Below are 18963 nucleotides of genomic sequence, written 5' to 3'. Positions count from 1 at the left end.
ATTGAAATAAGAATATACGAACATAATGCCATAAGTACATTAATATATACAACCATCTTTAAATATAGGCCTATGTTATGCGAAATAGATTGAATCATATAACCTGATGTTATATAACGTTATGATATAATCTCATTCTGTTGCTTTTTTGTTTCGTTCCACAGTGTATCTAGTCTGGCATTGCGGCCCACAGCCCCCTCTCTCATTTACCGCACAGACTTGGCTGTGCGGTCGACTTCAAGTTCGGGGAGGGGGACGGGCTACCGCCCACCGCGCAAGTCTGAAAAAGAGAATGAACAACAAACGCCACGCAAGCCACTCTATGCCCCGGATGGAGTTTCACAAACTTCGCTTTCACATCAGGGAACCATACAAAGGAACGACAGAGAGCAATATAATGTGACAAGTAGGAAAAATAGGCACAAGAATAAAAAAAAAAAACGAACGAAACCTCCACTTCAATATAATATAGGCCTGCGTCTCTCTCACACACAGAGTAAATATATCACACACAGCAAAAGCTAATTAACATTTAATTTGTTCAAAAATCACGTTTTTGCAGCCAAACCACGTGGAACCATGCAATGTCCGTATAGTGTGAATATAACTTTAGGTACGACTACAACATAACAATTAAAGCTATTTGTTTTGAACCCTGTGCTTTATTCAACATGTTTGGTAGGTTTGGGAATTAATGGACTGCTATTACAGTCACAAATTAGATGATACGAAATAAAATGTATTTGTTAAAATGCGTGCAGCTATAACGATCATTTCTATTACAATTGCACTGCAATTTTTTAAAGCGATGATTAAATACAACAGTGTAATGTACACAGTAAATAACAACAATAGGCTAATGATAATAAAATAAATAATGTACATAGGCCTAATATCATTTAGCGTTGGTTTTCTTTGTTAAGTCTAATGAGGATAAAACGAATAAAACAATAATAATAACAAGATGGTAAAAATGGCAAAAGATTCTGAGCAGCATTGTTTTAATAGTGCACGACAATTCAGGGATTGACTGAGAATGAAATAAAATCATGACTAAAATATTTACATGCACCATGAACTATTTGTTTACAAATGTTAAAGCAAAAACACCTTTAAGTTTAACCATTAAGCTAACTCATGAGATTTCAAGAGCATCGCGCATTGTTGACTGGTTTTTTGCAGGTTTAAGACACATAACCATAACCAAACGCTTTTAGGTTAACAATGTTATTTTTGACTACAACAAAATCCCTTAGCCTAAATAATGTATCACATGAAGCACATTTAGGTAATTTTTCTGTTTGAATTTCAGCATACTGATTAAACATAACCAGCGTTGTTTCAGACTTCTTTGTATTTATCTCTACCACATCCTTCACCGTTAGAAGTGTGTTGGTTACTTTATAGCAATAAAATTATTGGACCAAGTCGTGTTTTGAAAAATAGCATTTACATTTACATTACATTTAGTCATTTAGCAGACACTTTTATCCAAAGCGACTTACAAATGAGGACAACAGAAGCAATCAATTGTAGTATTAAAACAACTAAAAAGAGATCCAAAACTAATTAAAAAAAAATATATATAAAAAAAAAAAAACTAAAAGCTAAAACATTATAATTACTACATATATGTACATTTTAAACAAAGAAATTAAATAAAAATGACAAATGCATACAACAAAATTTAAAAACTTAACATTTAAATAAAAAACAAAACAAAGCGATAAATGAGCACACAAATGTATTTCTGTATCTGACAAAGACTTTGCGTCATTGATTTCTATCTTGTGAGGTTATTAACTTCATAACACCAACAAGAGGAAAAAGCAAAAATACTAATTAAACGCAACCAGCAACACTTGTGGAATGCAGAAATTAAGGAATAAAAATGGAATTTAAAAAAGTTATTTATTGTATTAACACGTTTCGGCGAACAGGCCTTCATCGGAGATAAAAAGCTAAATTTCTACATCAAATGCATTATTTAGAAAATGGCAAGAAACGGTTATCAAATTAATTTTTCCTCTAGAAACAACAATCAGATAGCCTATACAAGCTAAAACAGATATACGCTTGAGATATTGTCTGTGGCCTTGGCTTTCATTGTCTAGACGACCACCCCGAGGTTTAACCCCTTTTAACGGCGCACAGAATCAAACCTGAGAGAAACGCAGCGCCATTTAAGTCATTCACAAAACCCGAATCTGTCTCACAACACATTCCGACATTCTTTAATGAAACATTCAATTGTTTGAGCCAAACTGAGTATGCAAGTATAAATACAATGCTTTTTTTTTTCAAACGTTTTTTGTCAATTGTCTATAGGCTATTTATGTTATCTCCATAGGTTTATATTTGTGTTTTATTTAGAATTAATTAATTTATTTTTTATATGATTTTAATTGCAGTTTTATGTTTTTCTAACAATTCAGACAACATGCCAAATCTTAAAACTATGTCGGCTAGAACAATTCACATTAAAATAATTTAAACAAATCAGTGTTTCTAGTTATCACAGGTCCTTATTAAGATGTAACCTACAATAGTCGAATTCGGACTGGTTGTTATAACCGATACCAACAATAGCATATATAAAACGAAATGCAAAGAATTGCAGATGCGATTCTATTTTTGTTCTTTAGATGGCGCCAGAAACCAGATTTACTAATGAGCACAGGATTTGTGTATGGTCAAGATCCGTTCACTCTCTCTAGACTACGTGCGCGCACTTGAGACATTACGTCAACACAACTGACCTTACACACACACACACATAAACCGACACAGAAAATTGAAACGTGAGTTTGGAGCGCCTAAGCACATAACCATTGGCAATTCTTTGGATTATTTTGATTTGAATATTGTGACTCATATGGTGACTCTCAAATAGTCGGAGAAGTTATGATCCAATATGAATGTGGGTGTGTATGGAGATACAAAAAGAACCTGAAAGCCTTCTACATAATAATAATAATAATAGCCTAATAATAATAATAATAATAATAATAATAAACTATTGTAATGGAAATACAAAGTAGATATGAGACAGTCGTTAAAGGAATTATATAAACAGATCATGGAAGATATGCCTATAGGCTAATTCACGCGGAAAAACTTAAACTGCACATTTAGCCACAAATGGGACAAAAATGTGGTTGCCTTGACACCAGGGTGGTATAATTTCCCCCTAAAACTTTGACATTTACTTTCATAACTGTGCCAACCAAGAGTTAAACAAATTACGGTTCAAATATTTTTTATAGTCTATATTTTTGGCCTAGAGACTAGCCGATTTTGTCTGCGATAATGCGTAGCTTTGAGCAGTCAGCAGAATTTAAAGTTTACTGTTGTATTCCCATCTTGATAAAAAAGTATTTATTGCTAAATTTAGTTGATAATAAGATTTATATTTACTGTATAATGTAGCAACTCACAGCTTCTTGCTGAGGAAAGCTAAAATAAAGAAATAAAAAAAAAGCTTTTTACATGCATGTCTGATCGTGAACGTGTGGCTTCTCCTATTTGCCAAAATTATAGCCTATTTGCTATAATATTGTAACACCCCATCAAACCTGATCTGAAATTACTCATGACATGACTAAAAACAAAGTACTAGCCTATTCCAAAAGCTAGGCCTACTTTACTCCAAAAATCAAATGGAAGCTCAGCTCGTAACACCAAAATTCGAGAGTATTCAGCAGCAGCAGTAAAATGCCGTAAAAAGTTCTCAACGATTATGTGTTCTCCAGGAACTCCATTTAAAAAACTCTTTAAAATTTATATATTTTTTAAGAAATAAAAAAATAAATAAAATAACATCACGTTAAATCAAATATCTGATATGTCATAAGACTCGAGCAAAACATGGCGCATTTTTTAAAGATTGATATTAATCGATTTAAAAGCCAGAGGCTTGATAAACACACGATGTTCATAAAGGACTCTTACTTGTAGACGTATCGTCATGTTAAATAAATTAACATTTATCTACAATTCCTCATTTCTGTCTCAATCAATCCATTACTCGGCAATTTACATTTTTAATGTATGTAAAATAATTATGTAATCGTACATGAACTTAGCACTCATAATAATTTATTGCTTGTTTATGATTGTCATAACCAATAAGCAATGTAAACGGATCCAATCTCTCTTCAACAATACAGGCAAAACTTTATTGTTAATAATACAGTTAAAAACAAACAAACAAACAAAAAACAGTTGTTTAAAAAACGTTTCTGTGTTCGTTTTTTTTTAATATATATATTTTATTGTTTGAGTTCATTTTTGCTTTCTTATAGCCTACTTATTTTATATTATTAACCTATACACATACGCTGTGGAAAATAACTTCTAAGACAGAAAAGCGTAAAGTTAATGAGTTATACATTGATACATAACAGATTATTGTGTGTGATTCATTTTGTACAATTATTTATTTTTAAGCTTTATTCAATTTAATAATTAACATGACCAAGACCAGTCGCTTCACTTACAAATGTACATCAGAAGATGGCGCAATTGCTCTATCATACGGCCGAGGTATGCAGTCACCTCTCTCGAGAACAAATCCAAATGCATCATTTCTTGTTTCAATCTATGAACAAGAAAAAAAAAAGTATATTCACGAAGACACATATTTTACAGTCCATGAAGCTTTGGAAACCATCCAAAAAGGTTAATTACTTGCTTATACAAACTAGCTACTACATTTACAAAGAGCTAGTCAACATGTTAAATTCAATTTACATTCAAATTTAGTATTCTTTCCATATTAATGGTTAATATTATCTTGTGGTTTGATGTTGCAATACAAAAGTGTAAATTATTTAGTCGACATATTTTTCTTATGAATGGTTTATTAGGACGGATTCGCGCAACACTATACAACGACAAAACACAGGTCCTGTTTAACACACAAACACGCACTAAGTCTATAGTGAAGTGTATATTAGTTTGGCACAAATATAACCACAGATTGTACATGGCTTTAATAAACTACAGGCTCCATACCTCATATTCTCCAGCATGAGACGAAATTGCATGAACTTGAGATTTCAAGCAAAGTATAATTTCAATTATAATCGACACTGGAGGTGGTGAAAGAAAAGTCGTACCACACTTTAAAGAGTTACCGTAACACAATTTCAATGTCCAATGTATTTCTCTGCACAAGATATTTTGGTGAGCAGAAAATAATCTCAACAAACAAACTTATCTTTTGACCCTCTTTGTCCTGAGTTGGTAATATGGCCATACAGCGTTTGCAGCCAAGAAATGACCAACAACCCTGTCCGATCCAAAGTGGTCACTTCAAAGCGGTAGTCCAAGGAAAACAAACATTCTTTAAAACGTCTATAATTTCATTGCTTTGAATGTGTATGGGCCATTGCTGTTTAAAACTGTTCACTTGCATTTACAGAGTGCAAAGCTAACTGTTGCTTTTTAATTTGTTGACGACTTTTTTCTCCTTTACCCGTCGGTTCTGGAACCAGATAGTAACCTGTCGTTCAGACAGGTTTGTCTGAGCGGATATCCGCCTGCGTTTGTCCTTGGTGATAAACTTGTTTGCGGCATACTCCCTTTCAAGCTCCTTCAGCTGCACCTTGGTGTATGGAACACGTTTCTTCCTCCCGCGGCGAAAAGAGCTACCGTCTGCCCCTCCGTGAGACACTGCCTCTGAAGATAAAAATGACAATAAAAGTATTCAAATAATATGTTTAAGGATAATAGTTTAAGGGTGTTTTGTTATATACGCAACATGAACATAGTGCTTTGACAGCTATATGAAATGTATTAATTTTGTGGAATATTTGTTTGTTCCTTATTCTGCCATTAGCCTCACCTGGTATAGACGACTTCCACACGTTTCCCGTCTGTGGCTGCTCTTTAGTGCAGTAGACCTGCCCGTTCCAGCCACTAGCTGTGATTGCCCACGGTTGGTAACTCTCCATTGGTAATAAGGACTCATGCCGGGTCTCTGCAGGCCCGCTCATTGCCTGGACTACGGGAACATCCAGATAGCTGGGAACTGGCTGATACGGGCTCGAGGCGTAGCTCGAGTAGAAGGCAAACTCTTTGGCGCGCGAGGTGGTGTAATCTTCGCCTGTAGAAGCGGACGTGTCCATGTATTTTTCACCGTAAGGTGAGGCAGAGGCGGGGGACTGGGCGCATGTCTTCACACCTCCACCGGCACCGTGATGGTGGGACATTCGGCAAGGGTAGTATCCACCGCCACCGAAATATCCGTAGGAAATTGAAGCGCTGGCTGAACCCTGGACGGCTGCGCAGGGGCTGCATTGCTTCCCAGGCTCACCCGCTCCAGCGATAGCCACTTCGCTTGACGGATAAGCAGCGCTGGGAGCAAGAGAGGCAGGGTGAGCCATCAAATTCCTGCACGGGCTCGGCGAGAAGTTACCTCCCGTAAACCCTTCCATATTCTTGCCGGTGTCGTCCAAGCCGCCACCGTTATCATAGAGAAACATGACCGGGTCAATCCAGCGCGGGCGGAGAAGCAGTGACGTTGTCATAGCCTGTCGGACATTGAGACGTATGGCTCTTTTTTGAGAAAGACGAGATAGTCGATTCTGCAAGAGTCAAGCGACTCTGACGCACCCTGAGCATAACCAGAATCACGCCTTGATTGGCTCAAGACTGGTCATGTGATATGTAAACGAGGACGATAATCAGCTCAAGTGCTAACAATTAAACCGAGAACAAATCCAGTGATGTGAGATGACAATCTGTCAAAGGATTCCATCCATTTCAAGATGCTCTAAAAGGTGAAGGGATGCGTAAGTAAATAAAAACAAAAAAAATAAGAATGCCGTGGTCCTTCGTGAGATTTAATCTCTGTATCCACCTTACTAAATGCCTAAAACAAATATTGCATTAGTGTTTTGTTATTTAAAATAGCCCTGGGCGCTGGAGTAAACACTGAAAGAATATGGCGTAGTTATAAGCGAATAAGATCATTCCAGATCATTTTTGCAAACATCCAAGTACGTTTGAGACCCATTTGTGAGTTGCTGCCATTGTGCAGTCCTTGGTGGCCCTTCAATCAACTTAAAGATTAAGGCTTCACACATTGAAAATGTTTTTTTTTTTTTTTATGATTATTGTGCCTCGTGTTAACTGCTTAAAAATGGATTAGCAATTACATAACCGACAAAATAAAAATTAAAAAGAAAAAGTTACTTAAATGTTTGACTAATTTCTATACATCCTCAAACATTATGCTGGATTTCATTCAACAAAATTGAAAGCGCTGCATGTCTCATGATGTAATACAAGTGTGCTAAAGCAAGCCAGGTGTGCCCTTTAATGGTTAACAACGAAATCTACAGGTTATTTTCACGATACTTAGAAAATTGGCTGCAAGTGATGGCAGTTAAAGAAAAAGGTCCAATTTTTGAACGTGGCATGAAGTCCTGCTGCGGCGGCTTCCGTTTTGTTTACAAGATGCGGAGACAGAGAACACCCCCTGAATTCGTCTATGCATTTTACGTGCGGGGCTGACGCGTCTGCAGGCCAAGGTCAAGTTGAAAGTTGCCGTCTGGTCGCAACACTATGCCTGTTGGCCTATTCAGGCTTTGATGGCCAGCCTAAAAGCTTACAAAGGAGAAGAGTCGAATGGTGAGAAATCTTTGGTGGATGAGATAGCCTACGTCACAGAAGCCTTTTGCTTTTACTGGTCAGCCACTTTATATTACAACTGTTAGCGAATCTGTTAAGAATATTATACAATGTAACACCCTTTACATTCGATCTTGTATTTTAACCAGTTAGATGTGGGTTAGAATGCAGCTGTTTTATTTTATTTGTATTTATTTATTTATTTGTATTTAGGTGAACGTTGAAAAGTGTCAAACTAAACATTATTGTATTGTATGGGCGCCGTGTTTTCTGACTGCTCCAATGCAGGAATAAAAATCAACACACTCTCTATTTGCTTCTGATGTTGCAGGAAAATTGTGATTTTTTTTTAATGCAGAAATTTCGAACAATAACACTGTGAAGTTGCAGTCCAAAGTGTGCTTATGATAAATGTAATTATACATAGGCCTATTTAAATAATGCGGATTCATATTTCAACACACTGAATTCAAAGTAGAACGCTTCCATGAGTAGTTTTGTTTACGAAAGAAAGAAAGAAAGAAAGAAAGAAAAAAAGAAAGAAAGAAAGAAAGAAAGAAAGAAAGAAAGAAAGAAAGAAAGAAAGAAAGAAAGAAAGAAAAGTCTTTCTTGTCTGGATAGCTCGGACACACAATAACGAGTTTTTCGAAGACGATACACAATAAGAAATATACACAAGAGACTACTAAGGTGGGCAATCAAATTATTTATTAAATCCCATCATTTAAATAAATATTTTATGTAATTTTACTTTCTGATTATTCCACACATCTAAATTACTAAAAGTAATGAATTAGCATGAATAGCCTAAATGTAATGACAATGCAATGATGACAAAATTAAAAGTGAGCACATCTATTTTCTTTATCGGACGATGTTTGAACCACAACAACACCACAAGAGCCTGCAAAATACACATTCACTATCAAATATAGAATTAGAAAATAAATTGGCTAATTAAAATTGAGCATTTTGTCTAGAGAAACACACAGCACGGGTTACATTTTTTTTAAATAACATCGTACTAAGATTTCACGCTGTAGTGAACTGAAATTAGGGTTTAACAAGAATTTTTAGAAAATTAGCTTAATACTGTGGGGAGAGCATAGCGCAATAGTGTTGTGATCTATGGGTAGCAAGGCTGTGTATGTTGGATAACAATAATGTGGGATACATGTGTGATTCTAAGTATAGACACTGAAAGAAGAGTAGGAGTAATAACACATCTCTTATGTATTATCAATAATTAGCCTACTCCCATGTTTTGTGATATTTCTTGTTTAACCAACAACGTGTTTTCAACAACAACACCGAATAGAACATGTGCACTGCAAAACCAAAATATTTTAATATAATTTTTTAACATGAATTTCCAAAATAGTATTTTTAAATAATAAATAATATAAAATAATGCATAACCGCAAACAATTTAGCGATAGTGAAGAATAGGGCAAGTTGGAAAGTGCATTTCATATAAGGCGAAATGGGCACCAAACATGATCCGTAGTTTAACATTTCTTTTTCAGTATATTAATTAATAAGTATTTAGTTAAAACAACAAAAAATAATGTTAAATAATGGTTCATTGACATGAGATATAAAAATATTTTCTCGATTAGAATATATAACGATGCTGCCTTTAGTTTTGTATCTCAGTTGCTTTGCTGCCCATGCAAATAATCGTAGATTTAACGAATGCCTAAAACGAATTAATCAACTAGCCTAATGATACACACACAAGTCACTCAGAGCAAATTCAATATTTTATCTAATTTATGAGTAAAAAGAACACTACAAATTTAAAATTCGCGCATATATATATATATATAATTTACACTGTGTAATTTAAATCGCCTTCAGTGACACTGTAAATTGAGAGTCTGTGCATTTGCATGCAGAAAATCATGGCGATGTTTAAAGATTAATCCTTAATGACTAAATCCTAGTGAAATTATATGAAAAAAACGAAATTTCACAGTTTGAAAGCGGTTAACGATTCGTCGTTAACCGTTGTCTGTAAAGAAGCCCGAATTCAAAGAAGGCCTTGATCATCATTTTAAACAGACACTTCTGTGAAACTCAATTGATTCGTCTATTTATGAAAAATACATTCATAAAACACAAAAATTAGCTAGCACTTGAGTTAAAGACAAATACAAAGCATTTATTAAATACAAAGCTCATAACATTAGGCGCTACAAAAAAAAAAAATTAAGACTGGATATAAATGGAAACTAAAAGTTCGCGTTTTGACATTCGACTCTTCTACTAAGATAAGCATCCTTTAGTTGGCACTGGATCACTGCAGACGTGTGGTAGAAGGTGTTCTTTTGACACAATGTACCTTTTGTGCAATAGTTCTGCTTAAATTACTACACATTCTGCTAAAACTGGCCACATATTCAAAGAAAAATCGCCCTCTGCAACTTTCAAAATGTGGAGGTGGCGACGACATTCTGTGCTCGCCATGGTCAAGTTCAAGTTGGGCACAGCTGTTAAACCTCTAGCGGAAGTTTGGTAAGCACTATGGGCGGATCTGGTGCAGTCGACGCGCGACTAGGCCTAAAATTCCCCTCTGATCTGCCTCACTCCCGAATTACGGAAACCGCAACATCTTATGAGTATTCCCACTAAACCTGACAAGGAAAAACATTTGTCAATAAGAAACCACAATAAACTAGAAGTCAGGTTTAGTTACGTGATCCTACAAAGGAAATATCACCTTAATCAACCCTGTTAACCAAAGAGGAAACACTTACAAAAGCATGTTCAAGTCATGACGCTGGAAGTGAAATAATTGATCTCTTCAATATTTTTCTGATAACAGTTTAAATGTGATGCTTGTCTGCTCCACTAAATGACTTACTGATTAAATACCTACAGGTGATAGTACATCTGTTTCACACTGAAAGCGAATGCAAATGACAACATGGATACTGCTAAGTTCGTGGGGGAAACATTATGTAGAATTGGGAATACACTACAAAAGAAAATGGTAAACATACACAAACTTGCTAAGACAAGGCCTACTGTTTCTCATAGAGCAAACTTTGTGTTGAAATTTCTGTCGTTCGAGAAAAAAAAGTGTCAGACAAGGAAGCCAGTCGTAATTAAAGATTAATTAATAGATAACTGAGGAGAATAACCCTAGTAAAATGCCAGAATATTATCAGATTTTTGTGGAATGAGCAACATACAGCGTGGGAGATTAAATGATTATATTCAAGGAGGTCTAGCCCACAAACTCAACGGTATAGCGAATTTGTCCGTTTAATTTAAAGACTTGACTGTACAAAAATGTACAGGATGCAGTAAATGTGCCTGCGTTTTCCAGGAGAGAATGGCAAATAGCCTATATGATTGTTTAAAGTTCAAGGACGCCTGAAAGGATCGCCCACAAAAAGGTTTATTGGCGGTGTAGGAATGTACACAAAATAAGACACAAGGAATGTGAATGAGGGTTCACAAACATATGTTTATTTAGTAGAATAAAATAAAATTGCTTTATGAACAATTATACGCAGTTAGGTTTGTTTTGAAATCTATACCTTTTATTCCTCACTGTATTACCTTAAAGATTGGACTGCACTTCTTGTCGAAATACAAAGTATACCGAAGTATTAACAACAAAGTAAAATACTATCTGGTCATTGAAAAAAAAGAAAGTCACCTTTACAAAGTAAAGCCTCAAAAACAGCCTCGCTAGAAAAGGACATGGAAACATGGCTGCCACAAGCGGAAAGGTTGTGCCCACACTGTGATCAATACAGAAGACAACTTCATTTTCTGACAAAATCTACAAAACACAGGGGCATCCTGTGAATGTTTAAAAAGATACACTGCACCTCTGACAACCTTGACACAAGCACTGCTGTGAAATATTGTATGTCTGCCTGCCATAATATAAAACTAATCTGTCTCCTTAATTCAACTTTATTCTTTAAATTTTACGCATTTTTGTAACCAGGACAAGGGTTGCTAGTGCTATAACTAAATTGCGCTACAGGAAAACTGCTTCAGTTTATTCGGCACTCTTTCTCATTTTATTTTACATTTTGTGCACTACTCATATTTTATTTGTTAACATTACTTTTTATTTGCACCATCAGTTTACTTCAAATGTATTATTGTATGCTATCTTACATGTTTTCGTTATAGGTAGCTATGCCTCAAATGTTTTTCGAAGACAAATGTACGGTTTCACCTTGTCATAAGGAACACCAAAATTGACTATTGAGAGAAAGCGAGAGAGAGAGAGAGAGAGCGAGAGACAGAGAGAGCGAGAGAGAGAGAGAGAGAGAGAGAGAGAGAGAGAGGGGGCTCTTATTTTTTCCAACAGACGAGGGCGCACGAGGACAGCTTTGATGATTGTGTCACAGCGGCCACGCAAATAGAGCGTCTGACGTCACTCTCCAACATGCTTGTCCCATCCACTCGAGGCGGTTATGTGTAGAAGCGCTTGTAAAACGTCCCCGGATTTCCCATACGCTAAACGAGAAGGGGAGAACATGGACGAAGACTAATGAGAAACGAGAAGATAGTAGTGATGTAGGAATAGGCCTATAAGATAATAATCACCGTTTTCAACAAAGCCTTTTAAACGAGAAAAAGAAATAAAATTACATTAAAAAATAAATAAATAATAAAAATAAAAACTCTACTAATTAACTCTTAACCTGGCTACTTGCTCTCTGTAGAAAGAAATACATGAGCATTTTAATTACCATAACTATTTTAAAGAATGTAGCCTAATTAACATTAAATATTGTATTTTAATGAAAACATTTGGCCTTATTTTCGGAAAACGTCTCTTGTTTTTTAAGAGAGAGGGTGGTTAGCGTGCAATTAAGATAAAGAAGTCGAACTAATTACATCCCAGTAGGTTATGATCCTATTGCTGCCTCTGTGGTGCATCATCGGTGTTGTTAAGTGCGGTTATAAGTAAAAGCCACGCAGTTGTAGCGGGCTATATTACGCCACCAAAAACGATGAAAGCTATTTGGGTTGAGAAGTAATATCAAGTTAAAACCTCCCCTGGCTATATTCTTTAAAGCTATTGAACTTCATCACAGCTTGTTGTGAATTTTTACTGCCTGAACTCCGACATCAAAGCGGAGGAGGGAGTGGCCTCCTCCCTAAAAGCAAGCAGTGCGCTAGGTTATCTTTGCATATGTTATAATATACCCAACAGACTCGTCTCCTGGAGCCCGAAACTCATAAGCCTTACCACCATTAAAGTGTTGGTTTTGTCAATGACCAAGACACAGAACAGAATTTTGAACTTTGTCCATTTCAGTCTGCCCATAAGACATGAACATAAAACTAAATGTAAACATGTCTAAAAAAATAAATAAAACGAGACAATGAGATTTAATAAATAATGTCAAATATACATTTTATAAAGAAAACCCTTAAAACACTTATGCATTTATGAAGAATATCGTAAATGCATAGGCTAAAAGCAACGTAAAATTGGATTCTATAAGACAAAAACAATATTTTTGCATTTTGTAATGATGGGCAGGATTTGAAGATCAACATTTTATCTGTTCCATCATTATTTTATTACTTTTATTGTGGTTCATTCGATTTCGGCATGAATTAAACAAATGCTACTATTGTGAAATTAACGTACTCTAATAATTGTGACTAGAATAATCATTTGAATCCTGGAAAGTTCAAATTGAAACATATTCCAGAAAATGAAACTGGACAGCCGTCTCCCGCCAGTAGGCGGTGAGGGTATATGCATTGTTAGCGCGGCTCAAACAAATCTAATTAAATGTCAAATAGCCTCTTATTCTTACTCTTGGTCACGGGGACCTGACCTTTTTGCACTTACTTGACACCACTTTGGAAGATCGAGTTAGGGCGGGAGAAAGAGTGGAGGGAAGAGAGCGTGACTGAGATGGTGTGCTGAAAGAAGAAAGGATGGAACTTGTACACTTCAAATTACGCCGCTGGCGGAGAGACAGCCCTCCTCATCTTTGGAATATTCCTATTCAGTCTGACGTTTTCTAACGCGCACTGACTGTGTTGATCGGCGAAGAACATGTGCTAATATATTCTGAAAGCCTGCCATTATGACTCCTCCTTATCCAAGTGCGCTCAAGACAGGGAGATAATAGATAGGGTTTGATCTGCGTTCTATCACATTATTCAAACCTTGACTTCCTCGTTAATGGATATTAGTTTTTTTTTCAGCCATCAAAAAAGCCCTTAACCATTTTTCTTCTCTTATGTGAGAATATTACCAACTTCTCTGAGTTCAGTGAAGCAAAAATGATACTGACATTCTGGTTATTATTGGGTCTACTGTGAGTACATCAGTTAAAATAAGTAAATCAACATCAGTTAAAATAAGTAAACAAGCAGAGAAAAAAAAAAAAGATTCTAAGAGGAAAATACGTGAATAGTCAAACACTTTGTATGACTCAACCAAAAAGTGTATTTATCTTGTAACTTAAATGTGTAAAACGTCAAAGCTGGTGCATCTTACATGCAGCTGGTGATGTGCCGTTGGTGATGTTTTGTGTTGAATTCACCTCTGGTCTCTGCTAGACTCTCCCGCTCTGTTTATTCACTCTAAATCGACGTGTGGCGTCACTGAGCCTTCTATTATGACGACTGCCCTATTAAGAATGACAGCGCGTGAGGAGAGAGAGGGCAATGGTGATCCCTCCCAGAGTTCGTGCAGCACTCTCGAGCGCTCGCATCGCACAGCTTCTTGTCTGCGTTTGCTGCTCCAAACTGTCTAACCAAGCTCCGGGAGATCTGGCACTCTGCTCTCGTCTAACGGTTATGGACAGCGCTAAGGACATGCTGGTACGCGCCGAGGGTGGTCAGGTTGGCACACTGTCTGCCAAAACTGTCTCTAATTCGACAGAGGCTACTGGAGATCCCATGCGCAAGCTACCGGACAAACAGCTTAACCAGAACAGACTAAGCCCCGTGCCTTATTCGCAAAACCTAATGGATGACGTGACAATGGGACAACGTAACGCAAAATACGGAGATGTGCCACTTGCTAGCAAGCCCTCCGCGCCGGACAGAGACCTGTCAGACATCCCTAACAAAGATGCCAGCAGCTCAGATGCGGAATCAGACTTCTATGAGGAAATAGATGTCAGTTGTACCCCAGAGAGCATGGATTACCCGAGTGGACAAGGTAAAAACTGCGGCTCATATATTATTGTTTATTTGTATTTATTTACTCTTATTTTCTCCTGTTTTTAAATTGAGTGAAATTATTGAGAAAACAAGCGACCACGTTTAATCGATCTGCCGTGTAGCCCACTGCTTGTGAGAACGCTCGATTGCCAGCTCCTGTTACGTTATTGCAAGCTTTTTGAATTAACGAGTCAATTACAAGGCCACCGTGTATCTGGGGTGTCGTCCAGGCTTTAACAAGTAGTCAAGTCTTCAAAATCTCAATAACTTTGTGTGTCTGTGTATGTGTGTGTGATATTGTTGGCTTTTTACAAAAACAATGTTTAAGAATGTCCATTGTAAATACGTTTGAATTTAGCTCTAACATAATGTAGTAGCTACTTTTAAATGCTTAGGGAGTCTGTTCATGCCTTTTTGTTTTCCTATTTAGAGCTAAACGTACTATTTTGAGTAAAGACAAATAAATGAAGTATACAGCTATTCTTAAGAATGCATAAATCAACAAAGGAATTATTCAAATAATTTTCATCGGACGTGCGCATTAGTTCAATTAAATGTATTATTAAAGAATTATTCATGTATTGTTTTCTCCACTGGACACTGATGGATAAGAGCTAATAAAACATGCAGTCTCTATCTCTGAGCTTGTTATTAATTTTTTTTACGCTAGCTATTTTTTGGGCTATTTGTTCGAAATCTCAGTAATATTAAAAAAATATATATCGAAATTAATTCGCGAGCAATACAGTATGAACGCTATAATAATAAATCGGTAACTAGTGGCCTTGCAATGTATGTCCTAAAATGTTATGTCACTAATGTTTTTTTGTTTTTATCCTGTAAGGACTGGCAATGGGCTCGCCGAACCACGGTAAAGAAGTCGGTGTGGACAATAACATTGGCTCAGGCCCCGGTGCTCTCAACTATGGTTCTGACCAGATGCGAAGGTACCGAACAGCATTCACGAGGGAGCAGATTGCACGACTGGAGAAAGAGTTTTACCGGGAAAATTATGTGTCCAGGCCACGTAGGTGCGAGTTGGCAGCTGCCTTAAATTTACCGGAAACAACAATAAAGGTAATGCACTACGCTTCCGATTTTACGTTTATTGTAAGATTTTCTTTTCTTTTCTTTTTTTTTTTTTTTATAAATATGTCCTGATAGATTACCATCGAGCTATGCGTATAAAAATAACCCCGCAAAGATTGCTCCATCAATCAATACGAGCAGACTCATCAAACGATGAGAATTTTAAAAGGTTACAATAAAACACAATTCTATAAAAGATGTCTGACCTCTTATTGTTTAATTATGGGACCATTTCTCTTGGTTTATTGCCCATCGAAATTGGCTAATGCCTACATGCACTAGGCCTCAGCCATTACTATATTACCTTATGCCTACTTTGCTACTTTTGGTTACAGGTTTGGTTTCAGAACCGTCGCATGAAGGACAAGAGACAGCGGTTGGCTATGACTTGGCCGCATCCTGCCGACCCCGCCTTTTACACCTATATGATGAGCCATGCTGCAGCTACCGGCAGCCTGCCCTATCCGTTTCAATCTCACCTTCCTCTACCATACTACTCTCCACTCAGCGGTGTGACTGCAGGTTCAGCCTCTGCCACCGGGGGTCCATTCTCCAATCCTCTGCGCTCGCTGGACAGTTTTCGGGTGCTATCGCATCCATACCCGCGTCCTGAGCTGCTGTGCGCCTTCAGACACCCATCACTGTACCCCAGTCCGGGTCATGGGCTTGGTCCTGGTGGAAGCCCATGCTCTTGCCTTGCCTGTCACGCTGCCACTCAGTCAAACGGGCTCCCACATAGGTCCAACAACGTAGACTTCTCGTGTTCGCCCACGACCAGGACTGAGGCCTTCCTCACGTTCTCGCCAGCAGTCATCAGCAAATCATCTTCAGTGTCTTTGGACCAGAGGGAGGAAGTGCCACTAACCAGATAAGACGACAGCAGGAGGCTACAGTTTCTTCGGGTACTATCCGGATCAGCTTTGGGCACTTTGGCAGTATTTAACAAGTCATCGCATGAACTACTCAAAGCAGCTTGCACACAACAGCAATCTGCTTTAGTTAAGTTTCGAAACTGTGGATGTTTTCCAGTTAAGAAGCTATATGTTGTGCAGACGGAGTCTACTTATACACTGTCAGGCCACGGACTTTTAAATAATATTTGCAAAAATTACATATTGATAACAGAGATATCATATTAACTCAAATACATTTTAATAGACTACACTCTATAAACAAAATGTGCCAAGAGACAGGGAAATCTATTTGTAAAAAATGACAGGAGGATAGCGCAAAAATCTATCATAATTTATACTCTTTCATACCCATGCAAATTGACCCACATGCAGTTTCTTTCACATTAAAACGATGTTTTTCATCTAGCTTTTTAACAAGGGGATTTGTTAACCAAGCACGGTTGGCTCATTATTCCTCCTCCACGAACACCCGGTCCCGGTAGCACACCGAAATGTGCAGATGCGAGGGAAATTAAGGAGTGATGTATTCGGAAGGGAGAAATTTTGAATGTTGAATTAATGATAATGCTGCAAGCTCAGAGACTTGTCTGCCAAACCGGTAACAAGGCGCCAGGGGAGCGGATTAAGAAGCTCCATGCGAGGCTTGCTGGCTTGACGGGAGAACATGCGCTAGAGATCCATTGGACAATCACATGCGGCAAATTGGGGCAAGCCAGAGATGTCTGTCTTACCCGCATACCATCAGCTGAATACCCCCATCCCGTACCGTCTCTTCCCGGCCTTGCTGTTGGCTTCACTTTCACACTGAGACACAATACAAATAAACACACACACAAGTAAAATGATAAATGAAGCAAAAATGACGCTAATATTTATGGACATCATCAGACGTGGGACTATTTATTGATTTATCGACCGCAATGTTTTTACATTTATGTATTTTGAGTTCAACTCCTGCATCAAGTTTTTTTTTTTTAATGTACAGTTTACGTATTACTCTGCTCAGTTATATAGGTTGATTTCAGGTTTTGGAAAATGCGCGAAAATGGGTCAGTAGTGTTCTGATTAAATTCAATTTAATAATAAACTATTTCAAACGAAAAGAGAGTGACTTTTGTTTATTCTTGAAACAAAAAGGGTATATAGCCTAACTAAAAAGATTTTACGTAGTCATGAAACATTGTAAGCAATTTTCTCAACGATGTGTAGATTAATTTAATCTATTCACTATCCATTCTATACATGTATCTTTCTAGGAATTCTGGAAGACAAACAAGCGACAAATCAGTCTGATGTGAAGAATCTGAGAACGAAAATTAATAAAAGCCGACACGTAGGCTTCGACGATAAAAGTACAGCAGCAGCAATCTTCAACGTGACACCATGTATTGCTTTAAATTTACAGTGCGTTGTCACCTTTATCTCTTATATGGCCTCTATTATTTTCTTCTGAAACACTGAAATGATCTAATAACTTGGACATAACTGGACCTCTTTATCTGAACGAGCTGTTAAGTATTCCCCGGGCACCCAGCAGAAGCCATATTCCGGCGCGCTTAATAGAAAGATTGGAATGAAATGTCTCGTGGAGATATTGGAATGCAAAAAGATCGATGATGCCTCCACTTCACCAGTCAACTCACGTTAATTAGCTGGGTTGTCCACTTAATTGTGGCACCTGGAGCGGCAAATTGAAGCTTTCTGGACATAATAGAGAAGGCTGGATATTGCGTCTATAGCCATCACATTTCGAACCGCCAAAGCACAAACTAGAATATTAAAATGAGATCAAAACTGACTCCCACTTTCCAACGAGCAGAATTACACAACAAAAAACAAGTAGACAACCTAAAAATTATTACAATTTATGGCAATTAAAGCTAGCCTTTTTGCTGGAAAATAAAAAAAGAAATAATAAAAAAATAATCATACTGTTTGTTTCCCCCCATTAATCGTGCACGTGCTATATCATGTTCAGTCCGTTTTAAAGGCCTATATTTATTAAGAGATTTTTTTTTATTGAAACGCGGTGTTTTGATTTTTTAATTGCTCTTTTCATCTTCTATTTTACAAACAAAATGTCAACAATTGCTAGTGATCGCTGACCAAATAATTCACCTCCTCCCACACACACGAGCCCACGCCAGAAGGT

At 37.2% G+C, this 18963-nt stretch overlaps 2 protein-coding genes across 2 annotated transcripts; one reads left to right on the top strand and one right to left on the bottom strand.

The window, feature by feature from the left end:
• Nucleotides 1–5434: 5434 nt before the first annotated feature.
• Nucleotides 5435–6533, bottom strand: LOC306885197 (homeobox protein Hox-A13a; the record flags this gene model as incomplete). Its single annotated transcript, XM_079441587.1, has 2 exons — nucleotides 5435–5676; nucleotides 5849–6533. 2 exons carry the CDS (start codon nucleotides 6531–6533, stop codon nucleotides 5435–5437), a joined length of 927 nt encoding a protein of 308 aa, XP_079297713.1.
• A 7906-nt stretch (nucleotides 6534–14439) lies between these two features.
• Nucleotides 14440–16769, top strand: LOC306885050 (homeobox protein XHOX-3-like; the record flags this gene model as incomplete). Its single annotated transcript, XM_079441363.1, has 3 exons — nucleotides 14440–14806; nucleotides 15653–15885; nucleotides 16233–16769. The coding sequence occupies 3 exons, from the start codon at nucleotides 14440–14442 to the stop codon at nucleotides 16767–16769; spliced, it is 1137 nt and encodes a 378-aa protein (XP_079297489.1).
• Nucleotides 16770–18963: the final 2194 nt, after the last annotated feature.

The sequence above is a fragment of the Barbus barbus genome (genome assembly GCF_936440315.1).
Source record: "Barbus barbus genome assembly, chromosome: 19".
In the NCBI taxonomy this organism is placed as follows: domain Eukaryota; kingdom Metazoa; phylum Chordata; class Actinopteri; order Cypriniformes; family Cyprinidae; genus Barbus; species Barbus barbus.
Note: the sequence above shows the minus strand (reverse complement) of the source record. Positions and strands in the feature narration are given on the sequence as shown.